Source organism: Pseudovirgaria hyperparasitica (assembly GCF_010093815.1).
Source record: "Pseudovirgaria hyperparasitica strain CBS 121739 unplaced genomic scaffold EJ05scaffold_10, whole genome shotgun sequence".
NCBI lineage: Eukaryota > Fungi > Ascomycota > Dothideomycetes > Acrospermales > Acrospermaceae > Pseudovirgaria > Pseudovirgaria hyperparasitica.
The window spans coordinates 753,449-771,171 of NW_022985558.1; the positions used below are offsets into that span (position 1 = coordinate 753,449).

The 17,723-nt window shown below is 53.4% G+C and overlaps 8 protein-coding genes and 1 non-coding gene across 9 annotated transcripts; 3 read left to right on the forward strand and 6 right to left on the reverse strand.

The window, feature by feature from the left end:
• Positions 1-1,680: 1,680 nt before the first annotated feature.
• On the forward strand, positions 1,681-3,994 carry EJ05DRAFT_539098 (uncharacterized protein; the record flags this gene model as incomplete). Its single annotated transcript, XM_033749497.1, has 2 exons — positions 1,681-2,428; positions 2,502-3,994. 2 exons carry the CDS (start codon positions 1,681-1,683, stop codon positions 3,992-3,994), a joined length of 2,241 nt encoding a protein of 746 aa, XP_033599457.1.
• Positions 3,995-4,102: 108 nt separating this feature from the next.
• Positions 4,103-4,575, forward strand: EJ05DRAFT_51204 (uncharacterized protein). Its single transcript, XM_033748299.1, has one exon. It carries the CDS (start codon positions 4,211-4,213, stop codon positions 4,454-4,456), a length of 246 nt encoding a protein of 81 aa, XP_033599458.1. The 5' UTR covers positions 4,103-4,210; the 3' UTR covers positions 4,457-4,575.
• Positions 4,576-4,688: 113 nt separating this feature from the next.
• EJ05DRAFT_501551 (glycoside hydrolase) lies at positions 4,689-7,714 on the reverse strand (the record flags this gene model as incomplete). Its single annotated transcript, XM_033747127.1, has 7 exons — positions 4,689-5,552; positions 5,660-5,895; positions 5,946-6,063; positions 6,113-6,425; positions 6,473-7,054; positions 7,112-7,492; positions 7,584-7,714. The coding sequence occupies 7 exons, from the start codon at positions 7,712-7,714 to the stop codon at positions 4,689-4,691; spliced, it is 2,625 nt and encodes an 874-aa protein (XP_033599459.1).
• A 1,048-nt stretch (positions 7,715-8,762) lies between these two features.
• Positions 8,763-10,601, reverse strand: EJ05DRAFT_477230 (Osmotin, thaumatin-like protein). Its single transcript, XM_033744204.1, has 3 exons — positions 9,888-10,601; positions 9,300-9,840; positions 8,763-9,249 (listed from the first exon to the last, which is right to left on the reverse strand). The coding sequence occupies exons 1-3, from the start codon at positions 10,338-10,340 to the stop codon at positions 9,002-9,004; spliced, it is 1,242 nt and encodes a 413-aa protein (XP_033599460.1). The 5' UTR covers positions 10,341-10,601; the 3' UTR covers positions 8,763-9,001.
• A 400-nt stretch (positions 10,602-11,001) lies between these two features.
• Positions 11,002-11,836, reverse strand: EJ05DRAFT_501553 (uncharacterized protein; the record flags this gene model as incomplete). Its single annotated transcript, XM_033747128.1, has 3 exons — positions 11,002-11,299; positions 11,349-11,575; positions 11,627-11,836. 3 exons carry the CDS (start codon positions 11,834-11,836, stop codon positions 11,002-11,004), a joined length of 735 nt encoding a protein of 244 aa, XP_033599461.1.
• A 1,050-nt stretch (positions 11,837-12,886) lies between these two features.
• On the reverse strand, positions 12,887-13,477 carry EJ05DRAFT_487007 (uncharacterized protein; the record flags this gene model as incomplete). The annotated part of the gene is made up of 2 exons (XM_033745580.1): positions 12,887-12,934; positions 12,995-13,477. The coding sequence occupies 2 exons, from the start codon at positions 13,475-13,477 to the stop codon at positions 12,887-12,889; spliced, it is 531 nt and encodes a 176-aa protein (XP_033599462.1).
• Positions 13,478-13,816: 339 nt separating this feature from the next.
• On the reverse strand, positions 13,817-13,898 carry EJ05DRAFT_t51. The gene has a single exon. It is a non-coding gene; the product is annotated as a tRNA-Arg (tRNA).
• A 1,010-nt stretch (positions 13,899-14,908) lies between these two features.
• On the reverse strand, positions 14,909-15,437 carry EJ05DRAFT_501555 (uncharacterized protein; the record flags this gene model as incomplete). Its single annotated transcript, XM_033747129.1, has 2 exons — positions 14,909-15,157; positions 15,213-15,437. The coding sequence occupies 2 exons, from the start codon at positions 15,435-15,437 to the stop codon at positions 14,909-14,911; spliced, it is 474 nt and encodes a 157-aa protein (XP_033599463.1).
• A 427-nt stretch (positions 15,438-15,864) lies between these two features.
• Positions 15,865-17,439, forward strand: EJ05DRAFT_477234 (N2227-domain-containing protein). The gene is made up of 2 exons (XM_033744205.1): positions 15,865-16,090; positions 16,230-17,439. Exons 1-2 carry the CDS (start codon positions 15,987-15,989, stop codon positions 17,359-17,361), a joined length of 1,236 nt encoding a protein of 411 aa, XP_033599464.1. The 5' UTR covers positions 15,865-15,986; the 3' UTR covers positions 17,362-17,439.
• The last annotated feature ends 284 nt before the right edge of the window (positions 17,440-17,723 follow it).

The following is a 17,723-nucleotide window of genomic DNA, read 5'->3' on the forward strand; positions in this document are numbered from 1 at the left end:
AGTCAGTCAGTCAGTCAGTCAGTCAGTCAGTCAGTCAGTCAGTCAGTCAGTCAGTCAGTCAGTCAGTCAGTCAGTCAGTCAGTCAGTCAGTCAGTATCTTAATCCATCCATCCATCCATCCATCCACCAATGAAGCAATCGATCAATCAGACTTAATATTCTCAACGACAAGCATGGCGAACGGACAGACAGAGTGTCAAGATGGCCGTGTGCGTGTGCATGTGCATGTATGGTATGTAATCAGTCCCTCCCTCCAAGCTCGAGCAAGCGGACAAACAAAGCAACAAAGCCCCCCTAGGGCCTGAACCCAGCACGAGCGAGGAGCGGGAGTGGGAGTGGGAGTGGGGCCAAGCTCCAAGCTTACGCAAGCGCCCACGCACCCACCTTTACTTAAGCAGCCTAAGCGACCTAGGCAACCTAAGCAGCCTAAGCAAGCAGGTAATGCAGGTAAGCATGGCAAGCATGGCATAGCAAGCAAGCAAGCCCGCCCCGCTCCTCCTCTCTCTCTCTTTTGCTTGTCTGTCGCTTGTCTGTCGCTGCTGTCTCCTCTCGCTGTCTCCACACTGCACTGCGCCCTCCCTCCCTCTCCCTCTCTCCTCCCCCGTCATCCCTGTCAAGCCACCACCAACTTTGCTGCTGCTGCTGCGGCGGTGTTGGTGGTGGTCTGGGGATAGGGATGGGGATGGTGTCGTGGTGTGGTATGGTATGGTATGTGTGGTGTATATATGCGCGATAGGTGCAGTGCAGTGCCGTCGCGTCGAGTCGTTGCAGGTGGATAGAGTAGATAGATGGTTAGATAGCTGGTGTAGAGAGAGCGAGGGAGGGATTGCGCGGCGGGTCACGGGGTGGTGGAGGGAAGACAGAAAGTAGGGCGGTAGGTGGGTGGTGGGCGGTAATAATAGGCGGTAATAGATAGGGCGGTACCCCCAAGGCGGGCGGGGACTGCTGGGCTGTGGGGACGTGCCTTTTGGGGAGGGATGCTGGCTGGATGCTGGGGGACGCTTTACGCTGCGAGTGGGGAGGAGATGGGTTCGTTCGGCTAGGGAGTCAGGCAGGGCGTACTTGGGGATTGTTGTGTTGTGTTGGCGTAGGCGTTGGACTAGCAGAGTGCAGGATCAGTAGAGTGCAGGCTGTGTATGTATGTGTATACTATATAGTGCTGTGAGGTGTAGTGTGTATAGTGTGTATAGTGTAGTGTGTACTTGGATTGGGCGTGTTGTTAGCGAGAGACAGGCGGCCCGGCAGTGCACAGTGGGCGGTGACAGTGGGCGGCGGCAGCGAGGAGTGGGTGGCCGTGCGCGCTCAACTTCCGCCCCGCCCGCCCCAGCTGCTACTGCTACTGCTGCTGCTGTTTTCGAGTTCTGCGCCCCCCTCCCCCAAAAAACCCTTTCCCTCTTTCTCTCCTCCCAAGCCCGCTGAGCCGCTTTTCCGTTCGGTTGGCTCGCTCTCTCTCTCTCTCTCTCTCTCTCTCTCTTCTTCCCTTCCTCCATCCCATCCATCCCATCCATCCCTCTCTCTCCGCACTTCCCTCCTCCCTCTCTCCTCTCTCACACGCATACACACACTCTCTCTCTCTCTCACGTTCACTCTCTATTTACTCCATTCTTCACTCCATCATCTCCGTCTGCATGCCTCCGCCTCGCGCTTAGAGACTGACCTCTAATGGACCTGTCCTCTCTCATGGACGCCACCTCCTCCTCCTCACACTCCGATCCCGATCCCAACTTTCGCATCTCTATGCTGCCTACCAACTCTGGCGCGCCGCCGCCGCCTACTCCTCCTCCTGCCTCTACCGCTGCTGTCCCTCAGCATCCTCCTCCTCAACCGGCTGCCGACCTCCTCAAACGCAAACGCAGTGCTGACGACCATCCTGCCCATCCCGCCCAGCCTCCGCCAAAGTCGGCCAAGACGAACAACCACCTGCAGATCAACTATCTGGCCCGCCAGTTTGCTCAGGACCTGCCGCTCGCATCCACCGAAGACACTCTGCCCTCCATCCTCACTCTGCTCGGCGACTATCAGGGCGTGCTGGACCGCCATGAGAGCATGGCCTGCAACCTGGGTGCCCGCCCGCTCGGGCCCATCCTGATCTCTCGCTTCGAGCGCCTGTTTGACGGGCCGCCAAAGGTGCTGAAGAGCCATGGCAAGGACGGCGCGAGCGTCTCCTGGCTGGACGTTGTCGAGTTTGCACGCAACAAGCCGGAGCAGTTCCAGCTGGGCCAGATGAGCGAGGGCGCGCGCGTCTGCCAGTTCTACACAAAGCAGTGTCGCGTGCAGATTTCAGAGGAGGACTTTGTGCTCATCTCGAGCGGCATTCCGCAGAAGATGATTCCGCCCCAGCCCATTATCGAGGACGAGGAGAAGGAGCTGGGCACAATCGAGATTCTGGAGAAGAATCTCGGCCAGATCTGTCACCTGGCCGACCAAGGTACGTTGCGGCGTCTGGTTGATGCGTCTGTTGGGCAGTGTGAAAGAGAGAGAGAGCTAACACTATGTGCCAGTCGCTGCGAGAACAAGACAGCTCAAGCACCGGCTCAAGCTTCGTCAACAAGCCATTCTCGATCGACGGGCTACGGATAATCCTCCTGCTGTACGCGCCTCAAGTTCGTCCACTATGGCCCTAATAAATGGATCAGGCCCTCCTCCGATGACACACTCGCCAAACGCTGGTTTCGTGCCGGTGAATGCGCGCACCCAGCATGGTGAGCAGAATGGAGGTCCCGCCGGTGCCGGCGACTCGCAGCAGCAGCAGCAGCAGCAGCATGCTCCTCCTGCCAGTCACTCGCATCCTCACTCCAGCTCCACCACTACTAAGAATGGTGCCTCGTCTGCCACGCGCAGCGAGCTCATGAGCAAGTTCTTCACCCTGAATGATCGCCGTCAGCAATCCTCCTCCTCCTCCAACGGCGACTCCTCCCGGCGAGCTTCGATTGTGCAATCTCACTCCTCGAGCACGGCCAAGAAATCAGCAAATCCCGCCGCCTTTCCGCCGCACGAGCCATCCGACTATTCTTCTCACCACCACCAACACCAACAACAGCACCACCACCACCACCACCAACACTCGACAACCTCGCCCGTGCCAATACCAAACACACCCTCCTCGCTCCTCCCACACCACACCGCTCCTTCATCGCGCGCACTCCCCCCGGCTGCTGAAAAGGACGATGGCGGCCCCTACAAGACCGAGATGGTGCTCCGCATGGAATCGCTCAGCAAAGGCGAACGCATCCTGCCGCCCTGTGATCGCTGCCGCCGCCTGCACATGGACTGCCTCAAGAACCTCACGGCCTGTGCTGGCTGCACGAAGAAGCATGCCAAGTGCAGCTGGCGAGAAGTGCGCGAGGGCGAGATCCGCTCCGGCTTTGCAGAAATGGCCCGGCTTGCGAGTCTCGGTCAGAGCGGCGGCGGCGGCGGCGCACAGACGACAACGACGACCACGACAACAGCCGCGGCAGCATCATCAGGAGGCATCGACTACGGCGACATGAGCGACGAGCCCGCCAGCGTCGGCCAGCGCACGCCTCCCCCGAGACCATATGCGCAGCCACCACAGAGTGCAAGTCTTGCCCATGCGCAGCCGCAGAGCTCTAGTCTTGCACATACTCAAAGCGCCGCCGCCGCGAGTGTACCTCCACATGGAGAGTACAAGGCGTCACCCGCGCAAGGCCGCAGTCCAACCCACAGATCAGTAGTAGGACACGACGACAGTCAAAACCGGGAGAAGAGCGTGGAATCACAGCTCCAGGAAGCGGCGCGGCTTGCGGGTGTTGAGGCAGAAGCACAGGCGTACGCGCATCGGGACTATGATGAGGGGCACAGCCAACAGCAGCAGCAGCAACCACAACATCGACATCAGCGAGACAATTCGGAGCAACAATACCAGCATCAGCATCAGCAGCACCAACATCAACACCAGCACCAGCGCAGCGAGCATCCGGGATATCAGCCTAGCCAGCCGCCACACATTGGCAGCGGGATCGAGGCACAGTGACGAGACATGAAGGGGACATTTTAAAGGAACCGGAAGCGGGTCTCAAACATGTACAGTTGCCGTTTCGACCTCTTTTGGACACACACACACAAAACACTCTTTTTTGCCTTTTGACTGTTTCTACGATCGGCGGTGGTCTGCGAGTCTTTGAATTATGACTGTTTACTTTAGCACGGCGTTGAGCGGGCATGGCGGCGGCGGCATGAAGCATGGAGCATGGGTGGGTGCATTGTGTGCGTGTGCGTGTGTGTGTGTGTGTGTGTTTTGAGATGTGTATATACGTCCACTGTTCTTGAATCCATGGGCATGCAGTGCATACTAGCTGGCAGGACGGACTCAGGGATGAGGCTTCATGCTACATACATATCCTCTCCTCGGCGAAATCGATTTACTCGTCATTATGTTCCATCTTCTTTTCTCTTTTCTCTCTCGTCGAAGTCCTCCAATCTCTGCTTGGGGTGATGTGATGTCTTCCAATGGATGCGGGGACGGTCCTTCTTATGCACTGTGCTGCATGTACACTCGAAAGGCAAAGGCCTGTCAGGGGAGTGAAGGCAGGGCGGCACGATATCCTAGCATTCTAGAATGAAGAAAGGGATGAGAAAGAAGAAGAAGAAGAGGAGGAGGAGGAGGAGCATCAACAACCCCCTATTCATTCCATGCCCCTATACTACTAATCACTCCATACCCCCTACTACTCCATGCCCAAATACCGCCACCCCAACGCCCGCTCCCCCGGTCGGAGCCCCCGGACACAAACAACCTGCTCATCGCCCGGCACCACATCAATCGCGCTGTCATCCACCAGCACGCCCTCTCTCTCCTCAAACACCAGTCCTTTCGTCGGTTTCTTTGCCGAGATCCGGAGCTTTGTCGTCGTCGTCGGCGTCGTCGTCGTGTTGTTGCTGTCGCTACCACTACCACTGCCATTACCACCCTCCTCCGACACACCCTCCGGAACAACCTCCTCCGACACAACCCGCACGCCCCGGTCCGCAAAATCAAGATACTTGAGCGGCTGCGGCCAATCGACGTCCCTGCTAACAACCCGACCATCAACCCAGACCCTAGCAGCAAGCACATGCATCTCCTCATTAACATTATCAATCGAGCCGGAAAACACATCCGTCGCGCCATTACCCACCAGCCTGACGCCCTCGCTGCGCAGAGCAGGCTTGATCTCCTCGCCCGTGGCAACGCTCAGGAAGCGCAGCTCTACCGTCACTGCATCTGCGCCCAGCTCCCCCTCGCCCTGCCGACTGACCCAGACCTCGTAGGTGGAGGTGGGCGGCACGCGGGCGTGGACGACGCTCCAGTCGAAGTGGGCGCGTTTGACGGCGATGGCGACGGGCGCGAGCACGCGGCGCATGGCGTAGTAGGCGGGTTTCTTGCGCTGGAAGTAGTCTACGATGGACCAGGAGGTGACGGGCCAGCAGTCGTTGAGCTGCCAGACGAGGGCGCCGCCGCAGTGGCGGGCCTGGCCCCATTGGCGGCGCCAGCCGCGGTAGCCGAACATGAGGGCTTCGGCTTGGGAGAGTTGGGTGAGGTGGATGAAGGGCTGTGAGTGGGTGTGTGTTAGGTTGGTGGTAGACTAGGGGGAGGGAGGGACATGGGGATTCTTTGGGGTTGTGTGGGAGGGATGGGGGATGATGGGGCGGGACATACCTCTAGATCAGTCCTTGTCCGGAAGTTCTCGACTAGATATGTGGCGATGCGTCGCTCGTGGCCGTCGGCTTTGTTGTGGAAGTCGAGCATGTGGCTTTGGGGGTACAGCTGGGATTTGTCGGTGCAGTAGTACTTGATCGTGTCGATGTGGGGGAAGGCTTCCATGCCGAATTCGCTGTTGAAGCGTCCGCCCAGAGTGTCGAAGATCTGGTACTTCTCCTGAGTGCCGTGCCATACTGCTGTCGTTAGGCAAACGATACCCCAAGAAGATCAAGACGTGTCTTACCGTTCCACTGGTGCATATCGCCGATGGTTGTATCCGAAGTGATCAGGCCGTCTCCCCATGGACTGCCAGGGTGATATGGCACGTGTGGTGATTCAGCTGCAACGACGTCAGGGAGCAACTGCGTGCCGTCAGCATACTCCTACATCCCCCATACCGCGTAGACTGACCTTTTCGTATATATATCTCGCCGGAAAGTTGGTCTTCAGCCAGCTCTCTGGGTCCTTATCCTCGTAGTTGTATGTGAGCCCGCATTGTTCCTGCACTTGGTAGTCCTCGTTGTTGCCGGCGTAGATGACAATACTCGGGTGGTGTCGGAGCCGCTTCAGATTCTCCAGTCCCTCTTGCTCGATCGATTTGAGGATCGACGGGAATGCTGGGTAGTTACCGCAGCCGAACATAAAGTCCTGCCAGACCATAATGCCAAGCTCGTCACACAGGGAGTAGAAATCAGAGTGCTCCCATATGCCACCGCCCCAGACTCTGTCCAGTGTCAGTACCATTCCCAGCATCATAACAACTCTTCTCACCGAATCATGACCTGGTACCCATCTACCATCATTTGTAACCACTTTCTGTACTTTTCCTTTGTGATCCTCGTCACAAAGTTGTCCGCCGGGATCCAGTCGCTGCCACCACAGAATATGTCTATGCCATTGACGCGAAAGTAGAAGCTCTTTCCGATCTTGTCCTTCTCTTGGACCAACTCGGCTTTGCGGAACGCCGTCCTTTTGACGTCTTGGTCCAGCTTCACGCCACCCTTGCTCTCCAATACAGCCGTGACGTCATACAGTGGCTGCGCACCGTAGCCATGCGGATACCATAGTTTAAGATGCTCTTCCGAGATGCTGAACGAAGCAGTCGCAGTACCACTACCGGCATCGACGTCTGCAGAAGTGGTCACGACAGTATCTGCTCCAAGCGAAGCCGTGAGTGAGACTTTGGCAGCCGACGTCCCTTCTACCGAGACTCTGATGGTCCCCGACAGAGACTTTAGCGACGAGTCGAGCTCATAGTCTATGCGTATATCCGAGATTCGAGCCGAGTATGTCTCCAGACGGACCGGTCTCCATGGTCCACACGTATTAAGGATCGGACCCCAATCCCATCCCCTGAGTAGTCGTGAGCTTCAGTAATGCTAATGGCTTAGCCAAGACAAGTATGCTCACCAATGGTATTGTGCCTTCCTCACAGCCAGCCTCGCCATGTCACCGTTGAAGCCAACCCAGGAATGCTCGGGATGCGCATCCTTGATCTCAATAGCTCGCAGCCGGGCCGAGTCAAAATCAATCTCCAAAACATTGTCGCTGTCTGCCTTGAGCTTTTCAGTCACGTCGATTCGGTACGGTATCCACATATTATCACTCGTGTGTATGACATCACCGTTGAGCTTGACAGTAGCGAATGTGTCCAGGCCGTCAAACGCCAACACCAAAACCGTGCCTTTCTCGGGCGCGGGTGTCTTGGGAAGTGTAGTGCGGTAGGTCCACGACTTATCAGCAACCCATTCACACGCGAGCTCGTTGAAACCAAGGAATGGATCTGGGATTCTGGACACGATGTGAGTATATTTTCGTGAGCGTCATCCTCCCGCCGCCGGCTAGCCACAAGAATTCGCAAACCAGCAGGCCTCGCACTCACTTGTCATGGGCCATGAGATCTAAATGCACACTTGTCGGCACCCGCTCAACAGATAGCCAAGCTCCATCGCTCGCGTCGTCGGTCTGCTTGAACTGCCATCCCGTAGCCAGCTCAATTGCACTCGATGCCATCCTTGCTGTCGGTGCGCGAAACTCCGTGTCGTGTCTCTCAATTGGTGGCTGGCACAGTATCTACGCAACAGGCGCAATCTCAAAGTTCTCAAGAGAGTGAAGGGAGAAGTGCAGCAGTCACGAAAACGGGGACCACGAAAACTTATTCCAATGCCCCCCTCCCCCGCCAAGCACCCTTTAACCTGATCCCAAGCTGTTGCTCGCGTAGGCAGTGGAAGCGTCGTGCACTCCAGCAACGTCCCTTCTGGCCAGGGTACGGTGCATCTGGCTCCGGCCTCGATCCTTATGCCGTTTTGCACGTTAGGCGTGCGGGTGGACTCGATGGCGGCCACCGTACCGGCCACCATGCCGTCCCACCGACGGATATCAGTGTTGTTCGGGATAGTAATGTTCACTTTAGCATTCGCATCAGTCACATGAGGCGGTAAAAGCGGGGTTTGCCGCGTGTGTTGTGGGGTGTCGCGACCGGGGAGTGCTCATTATGGCTCCTACACACTCCGTGCCTGATCGGTACTAGCGCGGGGCTCAGGTGGGGGAGGCAGAGGGGTTAATATGGTGCATGACTCGTGATTCGTGGTTCAGCTCTCTTTGGTGCTGGTCCTTACTCAGGTTGTTGTACTTATAGTGGTGATTTCCGCAACATAGTGACATTCCTTTGCGTTGAAAATTCGGTACTATCACGCCTTTCCTGCGCTTTTGACGCCGGACGTCCTAGCTCCGCTTCAATTCTCGTTAGGAGACCCAGACCTCTGAGTCCCGGAAAGTTGGGGCTACTGGTACTGCATGTCCATGCGTACCAACGAAGAAGTGTTTATGTTGTCTCTTGGCGGAGCAGTCAATTGCAGGCTCCAAGGAGGAACAGGTCTTTCGACGGTTGTTATAAACGCTCTATACGGTTGACCTACGCTATCTAGAGCTCAAAGGTGGGCTTAATTTCATTTAGTCTTCGACCACGATAGTACGAGGCTGGCGATGAGGCTGACAGACAAGTCTCACGTTCGACGTCCAAAAACAGAGGGATGGGAGCGGGAGTGCCCGTGCCTAATGCGTGTATCGCACCAAGTGCATCGGCTCCAAGACTCTCAGCCCAGCGCGTGCCAGGGGCACACGGTCAAAACCTCGTATATGGCAGCATGAGGAACAGTGCTGCCATGTATCGAAGAAAGCGTATATCTAACAATGTATGTATATCATCAAAGCATTTCATGATCGCCTAGGGAATCCTTCGGAAGATAGGATGAATTGTGAAGAGCAACACGCTGAATTAGTCTACGGACATCAAGTTCTTTATCCAAGCCACGACACTAGGGCTGCACATGTCAGTAGACCAGACGCCAGCCAGTAAGTCTGTTCGGGAAATCGTGGCATGCTGGCTTCGCTTGCAACGCCTTTATCGACATGTCCGTCCTGAGCAAGCTGTCGCAGCTTGTCTCCGTATTCAGCCAGTATGTTTGTCGAGCGCGCGCCCGGACAGAACACAACCTCGAATCCAGCTCCCACTGGAATGATGAAGGTAGACGTTTGGTCGTCAAAAGCTATATGGTGTACGTTAGCCTTGACTTGAAGATTAGGAAGGTGCTCGTACCGTAGCTATACGCGTCGGGACAGACTTTTTTAGCTTGACGCGAATACAAGCCAGGTGAGCACTTGCTGGGTACTCCATAGTCACCAATACAGCAATCAAAGTCTTTATTCCACTTAGCGCAAGCCGAGAAGCATGGGTTGAACGCAGGTCTCTCGATGTTGTCGTCAGGATACGGGTAGATGCCATTGCCAGGTTTGTACGGAGGGTTGACCTGGAGATCCCAAGGACACCATCGTTGCACGTCGTCACCCGACGCCTTGGAGTCGAATGGAAGGGGAAAGCTGCTGTTTGTACCAAGAAAGAATTGGTCTCCGCTTAGTCCGGAGTAGGGGTCGTAATCAGTCGGAGCGAGGACTGCAGCAGTGCCTTGACATGAGGGATTCGTATAGTTTGGTGGAATGTCCGCTAGACTTGAATTGTCCCGTGGCGTCATGACAATCGCTATTGGGATGTTGTAACCGTCCACGAGTGATATGTCGTAGTATGTCAAACCATCACCGCCATCGTACGTAAACTCTGCTAACGTCGCAGGATTGTCGCCCTATCTTGTGAGCACAGAGATATATAACGATGCACATGCAGACCTACTGTGACCACACAGTTTAGAACACCGTTACAGTCTCCACTCAGACAAGCTTTCCCACGACCACTACCGCTGGCGTCTGCCGGTCCCGTTCCGTCATCATTAAAGCTGCAGTTCGTTCGACCCCACATGCGGCCTTGCCAGTCTCCTGAGACGATTTGCTTAAAGGTTTCTCCGGGCTCAAGCTTGAACCCAGACTTGTCCGGTCCTTGGCCGTGTTGGGTTAAGACAGCGGGATAAACATCATCTTCACAGTTGTTGGTAGCAATCAGCGGTACCTCTCCGTGCACCCATTCCTTTACGACGTTTGGAATCGTTCGCTTCATGTGATGTAGGGCATTCGTTCGGTGGAGCTGAGATAGAAGTAGCAACATGGCGTACGTACTCAACGCGGATGAGAGACCCTTCGTCGGACTCTGTGGTGCTAGAACAGCATTTTGCCTGTTCTTCGAGCGCATGGCAATTCCTAGTTGCGTTATAAATCTCGCGAATTTACAAGGCAGAGAATCAGGTGTGGAGGTCCTAAGGTCTGTTCAGGTAATATGATGATAGGAAGAATTGCACTGTGTGAGATGATAGAGCAGCCGACGGCAAGTGGGCAATGATAGACGGCTGTCAAGGACGTAAATAGGAAAAGAAAGTGCGCCAGAGCATCTCCAACAATACCGCGCTATCATTATAACTCGTCAGGCAGCACTTGCAGCCAGACATGAGTTTCGTAAAAGAAGGAAGCACCCTGGTGATTGGTGACGTCGATTTGCCAGGCCCATGAAAGATTGGCGCGTATATGTATCAGGTTGGGTAGCGCCGCCTGGATGTGGTTAGCCCGATATATTTAGCGTGGAACAAGTGAGCTGAGAACGAGACAGAGAAGATAAGCAACGACTCAAGTCCATTTGTTAGGCTGATGTTACTCCCATTTCCATGTCAACATTGTCGTCAAGTGAAGTTATTGTATTGATTGTTCATCCTAATTACCAGTCTATATATATGATATACTCCACAGTGACGCGTCAGGATAGCCTCACTGATGCTTAGAAAACGCTACGGGCATGCCCGACAGCTAATACAAATATTTTACACGTTCTTGCATTCATCCACCAAGAGAATATCGGTCCTTTATAGGGCAAGGAATGCAAGTGCCACTGCTGCAACAACGACAACCCCGCTCTTGGCTATGTCTAATGCTGCGGCACCACCAGTTGAGATAGGGAGGCCAGCGCTGTCTGTCGGTGTTGAAGCGGCGCCGGCACCACCAGTTGGTAGGACAGAAGAGCCAGCGCCACCAGCATTGGGAGCACCAGGAGCACTTGATGGTGATGCCCCTGCGGATGGCAACTGGCCAGGAGATAGATTCTCAGCAGCAGCGGCAGCGAGCTGCTTGAAAGCTGCTACGGTCTTGTCACCCGTTTCTGGACTAAAGGATGTTAAAACTTGAATAGGAAGAAGGTAAGCTCATGACTTACGCATTAATGGCACCAACCATACCAGCCTGGCAGTGCTTCATCTGCGAGCAGTAGTACCAAATGGGCTTGTCGGTAGTCACACGGACGGAGTAAACGAGAACGTCTTTGGTCGAGTTGGTCGCGCTCACGGGCATGAAGCCGGAGAAGAATGCATTCGTCACGTTGGGCATTACTTGTTGCATGGGCATACAGGGAGTCGCGAAGGTTGTCTGGACTACAGAGTGGTTCTGTTCAAAGTCAGCGTCGCCTATCGTGTAGCGTGTGAAATGTCTTTCTACCTTGGGATTGAATTGAAACTGGACTAGATCGCCAACGTTGGCCTTCGTATTCTCAGGCCAAAATGTGAGCGAGCCATTAGCTCCGCCGACTTGCACCACATGAACAGTCTCTCCACCAGCTACTGATGATGGCGTAGGAGCTGCTGCTGATGGCGTGAGAGCTGCTGCCGATGGTGTGGGAGCAGCAGCAGTGTCGTACATAGTAGCCATGGCTCCAGCCAAGAAGAAAGTTGCGACAACGATTGGAGAATACATGTTCGGTCTTGTGGTCGAAAGGAAGGCCTGGATCGTTCTTGGTAGACTGAAAGGGAAAAATAATACTGTAAAGGAGCTGAACGAATGTTTTGGCGACTTGCGCTGAACTGGTCTGGCCAGATGAACGATGGAATTACTAAGAAAGATGCAAATGCGAAAGACACAAATTGTTGAAGACGAAGAGGAATAAAGTGAGCATGTTTGCGCCCGTCTGTATACTTAAGGCATGAAGAGATTAGACGCAGCGACAGAGTACCTCGTGGCAGATGTGCCACATCTAGAGATCTGCGACGTACGATGTTGTAGTTTTGCAGCATACGCAACCCTGCGACACAGGGCTTAGCCGTTCACGCTTCAGCCCAGAGATTGTCGCGTTACATCATTTTGTCGATGGTTCACGGTCTGATTTTGATGTCAAATTGCTTTTCGCAGTCTCGAGATCACCTACAGAAACTCAGAACTTGCGAGCTATCTATCACATCAACAAATATCTTCTTGCCGACTTCTGTACTATTCAGTACTTAGTCATAGTAGATTTCCCATCAGCAAGACACTACAGCCGGATAAGAAGAACCATGCTTGACGGATGGTTGGGGTGAGGTGAAGGGGGAGGTTTGAGATCTGTCGGAGGTGCGGCCCCCCGTGTTTGAGGCTCCGTGTGGTGGCCTTGCCGAGGAGAGCTGAGCAAGCATCACCAAAAATACCCAGCGGCACGACAAACATCGGCTACCGAGGACCCGATGAATAGGACAAGCAATCACCAATATAACAAGAGACCCTCCTGAGTTTAACAGTCATACAGCAGCAGATTTCTTCTGTCGTTGATTGGTCGTCAAATCGTGCAATTTGGGGATATCGAAGGGCACGGGCCACTTGTTATAGGATCGTTGCCATGAACGCCTGGCGTGAGCAGGCTGCAACCGATCTTAGAACCTGACATATGTATGTCCGGTCGCATGGTCGTCGGGCCGGCTTGTCATTTCATGTTCGGCAGCCATGAACTGCTCAAAAGTCCAATAACAGCTGTGGCGCAAGTTTCTCTAGGTCTTCAACCTGCATCACAGAAAGCACATCAGGACACGTTGGGTCTGTGACGTATACAAATGAACGAACCTGTAGAAATCCATCCGAGATACCTCCATTGGCTTCAGATTCACGGCGTTCAAATCCGGCTCTGGCTATAGCCTCCCTGATGAACGTTTCCATGTATTTGCCTGCAACTGTCATGCCTTCTCTCCCTATGCGCATATCCTTGTCTTCGAAACCCTCGTAGAGCAGTCTAGCCAGAAGCTTTGGTGGTATGGCAGGTTTGGCTTCCTCCTGCGTGGGTTCCGGTAACAGGTCGTCGATTTCTTCACTCATCTGCCGCTCTTCTTCTGCCTCGTCAACTTGGTCTTCTTCGGGCTCAGCGTCAGATGATATTGTCATGGTAGCGGGCTGTAATCCTTTCGATGTCGTATTCTTAGCGCCAGATTTCCCTCCTACACCTGCTTTGGACGTCGTAGAAGGACCGGCAGCTCCATTGTTGACAGGCCGTGGAGGCTTGAAAGCAGGACCCTTGCGCTTGGAGGGGTTGGACGCGGTCGCTGGAGCCATGGTGCAAAAGCGCTACAGAGATAACGAGGCGTTGAAGCTGAAACTCGACCGCGCGCTCTCAGCCAGTGTAGCGGATGTTGTCGATCCGATCGTGGAGAGCGGGAGGTTTCTTGCGAGTTCCAGCGGCGTTACAGAACAAGCTTATTGTAACAGACTAGCACGCGTCGCGCTTGTGTTCCTGAGGATAATCCTAAGAAGGCTAGTTCTGCTCTAGTCCGGATCGAGCATAGTAAGCTAGCATGTCAGTCCCCGCAACGTAAAAATGGATCGTATTGTCATTATTCATTTTATTGCACGCACAAAATGTTCTTGGTCTAGATGGAAGTCAAAAAGGCAAAAAGATGACCACGGGGATCGAACCCGCAACCTTCAGTGAACAGCTGTACCGAAAACTGACGCGCTACCATTGCGCTAAGCCACCTTTAACAAGAATTCAATTTAGAAAAATATATTCAGTATTATTGCTCAGGGCAAAGCGATCGAGAGCCTCTCATCCCACCCAGTACTCAAGCTTAGTTTTGAGACATCGGCCGAGCAAGACAATTCAAGGCTAACGTCCGATCCTTAACGACTGATGAGAGTCAGCAATCGACGCTGGCGCCAAAAAGCTTAGCCTTTCCTGTTTTCTCTGCTCTGGCGTGGTATATCATTTCCTTTCACTCATACTCTTAATTTGGCACCTGCGCAAGGCGCTGGGAGAACGCCAAGATAGTTGAATGGGAATGCTAAGATGTTCAGTACCATTGACCTGGTATGTCTTGGGTGAGAAGAGACAGCAACAGAGGCTAATGATATAATACGAGTTATTGTAGAACCCCTAATACATTAGCCAAAACAGGGAAACATTTAGCGAGTTCATCAAATTAGACACCAGAATCGTATCAGTGATAATTGCGAGCGGATACAAGGCGACAGCCACGAACATTGAAAGCAGCTTTGTGAATCTCCTATCTCGTGATGCTACCTACCACGCTTTAGGCTGACTCACTACACTCTAAGATACAGTCAATTTCTATAAACATCGACTGATTGCCACAACTCCGGTTCGACCATATAATTGCAAGCTTTCGAGAAAGCGTCCAGCGTTTCGAGCACTAGGAGCGAGTTGAGATGTATTCGAGAAAAAAATGCCAAAAATGGTGACGATTAAATGTCCCGAACAACAGAGTCCAGTACATTGCTACCAAACGCACTGGCCGACCTCTTCTGTGCCGGCTGCCCAATGCTAATGAGCCAGTACCACTGACAATACACCCAATATCTTCCAGAGGTGCTATGAGCGACGTACCGTACTCTTGCAAGAGTGTCGCTATGTCCTGATCTACCGCATTACCCAGGATCTTGCGTAGATTTCTACTTGTTGTGTTGTGTCACGCGATGGTGCCCAACATACTTCTTCCTCGTTCGTGTTACGCAACTTGGTCGAATTATTCATACGACCGAATGAGAAATCTTGCCATCAACGCAGCGTACAATGACATCGATGCAACGACTGAGACCACGCATCTCCTCCTCCACGACCCCTCCTAGAGCGGCATTTGAGAAAGACAGCGAGCTGCCGACATATACGGGTTTGCTAACTTTCCGTGCTAGAGCAGTGGCCACACGGGTTGCGAAATCTTGTGTAGAAGCGTGAGGGACGAGAGGGGTAGTAAGTGGCAGGGCACGAGGGTTTGATGTCTGTAAAAAGAATGTCAGTCTCTCGATTGTGTCGGCTTGGAATGGTATAACGTACGTTTGGTATGGCGTAGATTAAGCTGCCGAGAGGAGCAGTGCCAGAAGCAGACTCCGTCGTGGAAGTTGTGAGGAAGACCAGCAAAGAGTTCTGGTTGTCCGTGAGGTGAAGATTAACGTGAGTTGTAGGAGCATCTGGTAGAGGAAACGAGAGCTCGATAGGTTTGGCGCCAGAAGCGGACTGAAGGCTTAACCCGTTCATGCTGCCGTTGAGAATGGTGGCCATGGTTTGTTGAGACTGATGCACCTCCGGAGGGAATATACGTGGATCTAGAGGATACGTTGAAGAGATGGGTGAGGTCTGGAGAAGATGTGAAGTTTATGATGAAGTAACTGGAGTAAAATAGTGGAAGATGCTAGATGGGAACCAACGTCATACGGAACCTGGCGGGAGGACAAAAACGGTAGTTCACGAGCCGCTAACCAGCCAAACGCCCTGCAGATCGATCGTGCAGAAGTAATAACAAACGATGTTCACAACACAATTCGGCGTTCTTTAAGACGTCTTTGCTTTGGGCGCGAACAACGATCTGAAGAAAGCACTGTATATGTATAAAGTTACTTATATGAACTGCTGCTAGGATGCAAAATCCATTCCACCCTGTCCCTGTTCAGTGAGGGGCTCGCTCCACCATAGATCACCATCTGATCATCGTCGCTGGACTTTAGCAGTGCAGATCAGAGAACCTTAGGTAAGTCCAGATCACCTACTGGATGCGTCTCGACCTGTCCTTGTCGCTTTCACAATCGCCACGACACATTGCACGCGTCCGTCATGGATCTCCAGATGGCGGATTCTGAGCCTAGCAGCAATGGCAACGACCCAATGCAAGATCCAGAAGAGCAAAAAGTCCTCAAGGCCGCACTGGATTCCTACGAGTGGGTCCTGCCTCGCCCCCGCGACGGTCATCTTCATGCCCGTTACAGTACCAGGCCTGATATTGTCATTTCGTCGCCTCCAGAACCCTTACTCGCCACAAACACGCATACATATCATGTCCTAACACACCGTCGCCAGATCATACAGAAAGAGATCGCATCATCAAGTGACCCACGTCCGCCGCCAGTCATTTTATGCCCTCCCGTCTGCACACTCAACGATTCTCTCCGCGCCCCCTTTCTCCGTTCTCGGGAGCCTCTCCGCCATTGACGATGCCATAGACGCCAACGCTAACATTGCAGACGCTATAGTCCAGGCTGCCAAATCGACTTTTCTACCTCCCACTTTCCCAACTCCATGGACCGGCTACGCGAGCGCATCCGATCATAGTAAAGCTCGGAGCACAATCCGCCAGTTCTACCGCGACTGGAGTGCCGAAGGCGCCACGGAACGCGCCGCATGCTATGACCCGGTACTCTCCGCACTCTGCAACGAATTCGCCAACACCCCTGACGAGTCAAAATCGGCCCTGAATGTCCTTGTCCCTGGTGCCGGTCTCGGGAGGCTCCTCCTTGAGATTGTTCTGCTCGGTTTCAGCGCCGAAGGGAACGAGATCTCGTACCACCAGCTACTGGCCAGCTCATGGGTGCTGAATCACACAAAGCCAGACGCGCCGTTCACACTATATCCATGGGCGCTGGCTTTCTCCAATCATGTCACACGTGCGGATCAACTAGCGAATGTGAGTGTGCCAGACGTGCATCCAGGACTGGCACTGGGTCAGGCCATTGCAGACGGAAAGAGCGGAAAGATGGGATTCTCGACGGGTGATTTCTGCGTTGAATATGGCAGCGAGGATACCAAGAACACGTACGATGCAGTAGCGAGCGTGTTCTTTCTCGACACGGCGCCAAATCCGATAAGATATGTCGAAGCAGTGCGTAATTGTCTAAAATCAGGGGGCATCTGGATCAACCTAGGGCCATTGCTATGGCATTTCGAAAACAATCCACCTGGGGCATTTTACAAGTCCGATGATGACGAAAGTGGAAGTGGAAAGTTCAAATCTGGGTTTGAGGGCGACAGGGGCATCGGAGAGGCTGGTTCAGTAGAGCTCACCAATGAGGAAGTCTTGTCCCTGGTCGGCCAGTCCGGGTTCACGATCGAAAAGCATGAATTCGGCGCCTTAACTAGTGGGTATATTCAAGACCCAAAAAGCATGCTGCAGAACATATATAAGCCGTCCTTTTGGATTGCTAGGAAGCAATGAACCCTACTCCGCCTCAAACATCAGGTTACGAATATCACGCATATAGACAGCCATAGGCAATGATTATTTATATTCACAAATCTTCTCATGACTGTTTATTTCGCGTTTACTCTTGAAATTATCGATCTTCTCGAACGCATGTACTGGTGATCTGACGTAGCATCTTCGTTTCAATCGAGCGTCCTATATCGACTGCTACTTAATGATGAGGACAATAGCTGTTTCTCTGGCAAATGCTAGCTCCACCGTCGTCTTTTTCTCCGGGGCTCGCGATGAGGAAGGCCGAAAGGTTGGCTATGGGAAGGAGAACCGGAGATCTTAACTCCGGGGCAGTACTGGCACTGTTGTGGACCAAGCATGTC